The sequence below is a fragment of the Euphorbia lathyris genome, chromosome 3 (assembly GCF_963576675.1).
Source record: "Euphorbia lathyris chromosome 3, ddEupLath1.1, whole genome shotgun sequence".
Classification (NCBI taxonomy): Eukaryota; Viridiplantae; Streptophyta; class Magnoliopsida; order Malpighiales; family Euphorbiaceae; genus Euphorbia; species Euphorbia lathyris.
Window position 1 is genome coordinate 89,464,369 of NC_088912.1, and position 7,529 is coordinate 89,471,897.

General features: G+C 32.4%; 1 protein-coding gene across 1 annotated transcript; it reads left to right on the forward strand.

Annotated features, from left to right (window-relative positions):
- Window positions 1-4,788: 4,788 nt before the first annotated feature.
- On the forward strand, window positions 4,789-6,399 carry LOC136221993 (probable caffeine synthase MTL2). Its single transcript, XM_066009470.1, has 4 exons — window positions 4,789-4,933; window positions 5,006-5,413; window positions 5,593-5,844; window positions 5,934-6,399. Exons 1-4 carry the CDS (start codon window positions 4,856-4,858, stop codon window positions 6,294-6,296), a joined length of 1,101 nt encoding a protein of 366 aa, XP_065865542.1. The 5' UTR covers window positions 4,789-4,855; the 3' UTR covers window positions 6,297-6,399.
- Window positions 6,400-7,529: the final 1,130 nt, after the last annotated feature.

Sequence of the window (7,529 nt, forward strand, 5' to 3'; positions counted from 1 at the left end):
ACAAGATCATCCAAAATGGTTTTTAGTTTCTGCATATATTCACTGATAGACATATCATTCTGTTCAAGTTCTTGTAATTCTAGACTCAATTGAAATTGCCTAGAATCGGTAATAATCCCATAAGCTTGCTCTAAAGCTACCCAAATATCATGAGAATAATGAAAACATATGATTAATGGGTAAATTTTCTCAGTGAGAGAATGTAGTAGAAGAGACATAACAGTATCCTCAAGGTCATCCCAAGCAGTAAATGTAGGATTAAGCAGCATGTTATCATAATCAGACAGAAAACTACTACGGGACAGAAAATTTGGAGGTGGTGGATTATTACTAATGATATGATCAAAGTAATGATGAGATTTTAAGGTAGACACAATTGTTATTCTTTAGGCTTTGTAGTTGTGAGGGGTTAATTTAATATGAGTAGCAGTGTGAGGGGGTGGTTGTTGAATTGGAATATACAGGCTGCCTGGATGAAGAAGGTTGTTCATTATTGGGATGAGATTGCATATTTTGGCCAGGGTAAGAAATAAAATAATCAGAAGCATGTGAGTGAAGGGAAGATGGTAACTGGGAACTGTGATATGAGGGTGGTGGGCCAAGGTTAGGTCTGATGATTGGCTGAGAATTATTACCTGGTGGAGGAAACAAATGAGGAGCTGTTTGTATCTGTCTCGTTCAAGGAATTGGCCCAGAATCCTTATTGTCAAACAAGTATCTCGACGCTACTGTTGATTGTTCAGGTGTTATGAATGGTGACTCAAATCTCCATCTAGAGGAGGGTTGCAGTGATGAAGCTGAGGCTGTCGCAATAGTGTATTCTGATCCGAATATAGACGATGATGGAACTGCGATGGCAGGTGGCAGAACAGCAGCAGCAGACGGCAGAGCCACAGACAAGGACGTCTACCTGTCTGATTACGAGGCAGCGGCAGATGCTACAGATTGAGATTCGCGGGAAACACTGATCGACGGCTACTGAGGAAGGGAACCCGTATTGCTGGACCGGAACTTGCTCATGATTCCATGTTGATATTGCGGAATAGTGTGAGAAAGAGAGAGAGAGAGAGTTCGGCTAGAGAGAAAAAGAGAGAGAGTTTGAATGAAATAATTCCCTTAATTAGGGTTTCTATTAATCACAAGTATATATATTACAGTAAGTATAATCTAATACATTACTTAGACTAGAAATACAAATATAACTCTATTTGATATAAGCTATAATTATCCTGAAGATAAATGCTGATATTATCTGTATGATTTACTGATAAATATCCTAGAGATAAGGTGTAGAGTTAATAAGGAATATTATCTCTAAAATATATATGTAAACATAAGAAATTAAGTTTACCTCTCGTTCCAAAAGGCTACTCAAATTATTTGGATTCTAATTGAACCATTGCTTGCTCCCCGGAGTTTCACCAGAGCGTGGTGGTCGGCCATCAAGACTACCACGAGATAGCCAATGTTAAAATTGCCTTAAAGGTCGAGATCTAATACTTTTTCAGTGAAAAATACCCGCTCCAGTTAGCATATTGTTCGATCAGAAAAATGTCAATAGTGGTCTCAAAATCTTGCTCACAAAATAAGGAATTTAATGGTATAATTTTCGTGATCTTAAGGCTCAAGGGAGTCCAAAAGAACACCTTTCACTATTAAAATTGCCTTAAAGGTCGAGATCTAATACTTTTTCAGTGAAAAATACCCGCTCCAGTTAGCATATTGTTCGATCAGAAAAATGTCAATAGTGGTCTCAAAATCTTGCTCACAAAATAAGGAATTTAATGGTATAATTTTCGTTTGAAAATGTGGCCGGAATAAAGAGTTACGAACAAAATTAAGGTAAAAAGGAAAAGAAATCAGAAGCTATAGAATGAGGAACGTTTGTTCCGAGAAAACCTTTCCTTCCCCACTCCTAATAATAATAATAATATAATTAAATAAGACCCACTCAATAATAATAATATTATTATTATTATTATTATAAAACTTAAAAACAATAATTGTATACTAATTTATTATTAAAAATATATTTCTAATTGCATAATATAATATAAAAATTTTAAAATACTCCCTATAAAAATTACGGATGTTACAGTTCTACCATCTTTAAAAGAAATTTCGTCATTGAAATTCCTTATCAAACATTACCTCAAATAGCAAGGAAGATTAGATTTCATGTTTCCGCTACACTACTCCGATAGCGTGTTAAGTTACTGACTCTATAATAAATGTTTGGGTAGCACTATCATTCATGTTAGATGATATTATTTTGAAATATGAAAACAAGAATATTAAATATTCTATAAATGCATGCATGTTTATGTCATGTTCTAGACCTAGACTCCACATCTGAAAGCACCATATATATAAATCCAGTACGAATGAAATGATAATAGAATACTCAACATTCATTCAACGTACATTTTATTATTCTATTACAACATATTATATATATATATATATATATATATATATATATATATATATATATATATATATATATATATATATATATATAATAACATAAGCAATTAAGTTTACCTCTCGTCCCAAAATGCTAATCAAATTGTTCGAGTTCTAATTGACCTATCGCGTGCTCACCGGAGTTCACTAAAGTTATCAGAAGCGTGAATCGAGACTACCACGAGATAGCCAACGTTCAAGGGAGTCCAAAACTACACATCTTTCAATATTAAAATCACCTAAAAGGTCTAAGTTTAACACTTTTTACGTGAAAATACCCGCTCCGATCACTATATTATTCGATCAGAAAAATATCAATAATGGTCTCAAAATCTTGCTCACAAAATAAGAAATTTAATAATAATATATTTCATGTTTGAAAATGTGACCGGAATAAGAAGTTACGAATAAAATTAAGGTAAAAAGGAAAAGAAATAAGAAGTTGCAGAATAAGGAACGTTTGTTCTCAGAAAACCTTGTCTTCGCCACTCCTTCAAATAATAATAATAATAATAAATTAATATGACCCACTCAATAATAATAATAATAATACCAATATTATTATTATTATAAAACTTAAAAACAATAGTTATATACTAATTTATTATTAAAATTGTATTTCTAGTTGCTTAATATAATATAAATTTTTTAAAATAGCCACTATAAAATTACAGATTACAATTCTACCATCCTTAAAAAAATTCCATCATCGATTTACGTCAAACAACAAAATTATAATTATTTATCTTCATTTTTAAGGGTCCAGCTAGATCTAAGTGAAATATACTCAATGGTTGCATAATTAACAATATTCCAACGTAGATGTACGCTATCGCCCCCAGTTTCAGGACACGTACCCTTTTAACCTCATAATAATTATCTCAATAATATGGTATTGTTATTGTCCCCAGTTTCAGGACACAGTACAAGCTCAATGAAAGCATAATAACACCCTATCGCCTCCCTAACGAGATATGCATGTGATCACATTTATCAAATCTCCAGACCATTGAATATACCCACCCAATCTAGCTATTTATGTTTTGTTCTAACTCAAACATAATCAAATACAATTTCATATTTCATAATATTTTGAACTCATATGCATTTTCATTCTACCATGGTATAATTTCATAGTTAATTACCACAATAGGTAAATACATGAGCAACACGATTTTAAAAGAAATAAAACCTTATATCAGTAAATTCAACTATACAGAGAACATGTGAAACTACACATCTCAAATCACCATTTATATATATAAATCAAGTACAAATCAAATGATAACTAAATACTCAACATCCATTCAAAATACATTTTATTATACTATGGCAACATATTAATACACACACACATACACACACACACACATATATATATATATATATATATATTAAGTTTACCTCTCGTCCCACAAGGCTAATCAAATTATTCAGGTTCTAATTGACTCATCGCTTGCTCCCTAGAGTTTTGCCAAAGCGCGGTGGTCGGCCGTTGGAAGTTCACCGGAGTTGACGCGAACCGAGACTACTATGATTTTGTCAACATTCAAAGGAGAAATCGTCTAAATAGTCGAGATCTAACACTTTTAATATATGCTTCGGTCACCTTATTGTTCAGAAAAATATTAATAGTGATCTCAAAATCTTGCTCACAAAATAAGGAATTTAATAATATAATTTTCGTTTGAAAAGATGGCCATAATAAGAAGGTATAAACGAAATTAAGATAAAAAGGAAAAGAAATTAGAAGTTGCGGAATAAAGAACGTTTGTTCTGAGAAAATCCTCCTCAGACCAAACCACTCCTTTTATTAATAATAATAATAATAATAATAATAATAAAAATTAAATTAAATGAGACCCACTCATCAATAATAATAATAATAATTAATAATAATAATAATACCAATAAGAATAATAATAATAATAATAATAATATAAAACTTAAAAACAATAGTTGTGTATGATTTATTATTAAAATTGTACAATAAAACCTCTGTATAGGAATACTCTGTATAGGAATAACCTCTATTTTGTTATAAAAAACTAAGTCCCAACTTGGTAATAACCTCCATGACCAAACTCTATTTAGTAATAACCTCCTAAATAGTCTGGTCACAAGTGTATTCCTATATAGAGATTTTACTGTATTTCTAATAGCATGATATAATATAAAAATTGCAAAATATTCGCTATAAAATTAGTGATGTTATAACATTTCCCTTCAATCTAGGTATAAAGATTTAATCTTTATAGAATAAAAACACAATTTTTTTTATTAATTAAATATTCATACACATTAAAGGTTGTATGCTTAATTAGTATATAAATATGGTAACATTACAACAAGATTTCCAAGTTCCAGTGCAAGTTAAAACAGTGCAGAGATGCAAGTTCCAATACAAGTTCATCCCATGATTGGGGGAGCAGGTGAAAATAGCTACTACAGGAACTCTTTGTATCAGGTAATTTCACCCTAATGAACTTAATTTGCTTGTTCAATATCCATTAACCCATTTCTTAATTAATTGATGCAGAAGAAAGCTATTTTAACAGCCAAACCGATACTGCAAGAAAGCATTGCACAATTATGTAAAAAAAGTATGTCCGAGTGTCTAACAATGGCAGATTTTGGGTGTTCTTCAGGACCCAACACACTGTTACCACTTTGGGAAATCATTGAAACAATTGATTCCACTTGTACTAAATTGAACAAGAAACCACCAGTTCTGCAATATTTCCTAAATGATCTTCCAGGGAATGATTTTAACACCATTTTCAGATCACTGCTGCCCAATTTTCACCAGAAATTAGAGAAAGAGAAAGGAAAGAAGTTTGAACATTGCTTGATAGGTGCAATGCCAGGAAGTTTCTATGGAAGGCTGTTTCCATCAAATTCTCTGCACTTTGTTCACTCTTCTTCTAGTCTCCATTGGAGATCTCAGGTTCTAACGCAATCACAAATAACTCAACTTTACATAGATTAACACTTTAAATTTTTGAGACCAAATTAATGTATTGATTCCTTTACATTTAATTCGTTATTTAATTGGAATTAGGAGTGTGAATAGTTTGATCTATATCCTATTGTGGTGCCAGAAATTGATAATCCTATTCCGAACAGGTTCCTGAAGGGCTTGTAAGTGAATTTGGAATTCCATTAACCAAAGGTGGTATTTTTTATGTAACCGAATCGAGCCCAAGAAGCGTTCAGAAAGCATATCAGGATCAATTTGAGAAAGACTTTGCAAAATTCTTGAAATCAAGGTCGATTGAGATGGTGTGCGGTGGTCATATGGTGATAACTTTTAGAGCTAAAAGCGATAAAAATCCATTACAGTTAATTCAGGATTCTCTGAAACAGATGGTTCAAGAGGTAATTAATGGTTCTTGCACTTCTTTATTAATTACACTTCTTTTTTAAATGAATTACTTGAACTTCTCATATAATGCGATTTGTGGCAGGGTATGATTGAAGAATCAACATTGGACAATTTCAACGTTCCATACTATACTCCTAGCGTAGAAGAAGTGAGAAATGTGATTGAAATGGATAATTCATTTAAGATTGAAAGAATAGAAGAATTCAAAATAAGTTGGGATGCAAATATCGAGGATGGTAACAATGAATTGTTGTTTGATATATTAGAGAGAGGGAGATATGTATCCAATTACATGAGAGCTGTTACTGAAACCATGATAACAACTCATTTTGGAGATGCTATTATTGACAATTTATTTCATAGATTGTCCTTCAAAGTGATTGATTGTTTGGAGAAAAGAACAGGATTCAGTAATTATATGGTTGTTTCCATGATAAAAAAATAATACTCTCTTTTTTTTTTTTTTTTGAGAGAAAGATCAAATAATACTATCTTGATATGTACTACTTTAGTTAAAATAATGATACAAGATCAGGTACTCTTGTATACTTCTCTATCTATTAGTAATGAATATCATTCTCGTTTGATAAAACCAGCAAATAATTGTTGCAGTTCCAAATACATTGCTAAGTGCCAATAGCCACAGAAGTAATAGAGTGATGCCGTATTAAGATGATAGTTTGAACATGCACTATTGGTATAAAGGGTGGCCCGGTGCACTACGTGTACCTGCTAAGCTGGTGTCCGGGGAGGGGTCCCACCACAAGAGGACGTGTACTGACGGCAAGCCTTCTCCTGCCAATTTTTTGGCAAGAGGCCGCTCTTAAGACTCGAACCCGTGACCTCTCGGTCACACGATAATAACTTTGACCGTTGCATCAAGGCTCGCCCTCACATAGACTATTGGTATATGATAGGAATATTACCTTAATACGGAAGTAAATTCTAATTATGATGTATTTATTATGTAAGATGTTAGAAGAAGTTATAATTGTTAGTAAAGTCTAATTAGGATGAATTTTTTATACTTAGAAGAAGAGCTTTTTCATGATTTTGGAGCCATCATACAAAATCTAAGTAAAAGAAATGATAGAAAATAGAAAGAAAAAGTAGAGAACTTACAAGAAAAAGATGAAGCAAAGTGTAATAGCAGAAATCCCACTTATTCGATAGATAAAGAGGATGAAGACTAAAATCAATGTATCTCTATAATTAATTATCTATTCTTTTTTTATCTTCTAATTGCAGTTTCTAAAATGACGGTAGCCACGTGAGCTGAGTGTCACATCAACAATAAGGATCGGTTTTTAAAATATTGGGCCTATATTTCCAAAGAGCAAAGTCCTAATGAGTTTTCACAAAAGCCAGGGGGACATGTGATATCACACGGAATGAAAGGATTGGACTTGAACACATGTACCAATAAAAAACTTTAGCATAAAACATAACTAACCAGACACGTGGATTAATAACCAGTCTGGATTCCAAAAGATAGGCTCATAATCCCAATAATATGTCCAATCGTAGATCTTATATTAATCTCCGACACACCCTCACACGTAAATGCTCCTTGGGCTTGCAGCATGTACAACATGTCATGAAATCATTTGGTCCAAGAGGCTCTGATATCATATCATGAAACCGTTTTAACAAACAGCTCAAGCTGATAGTTAAAGCC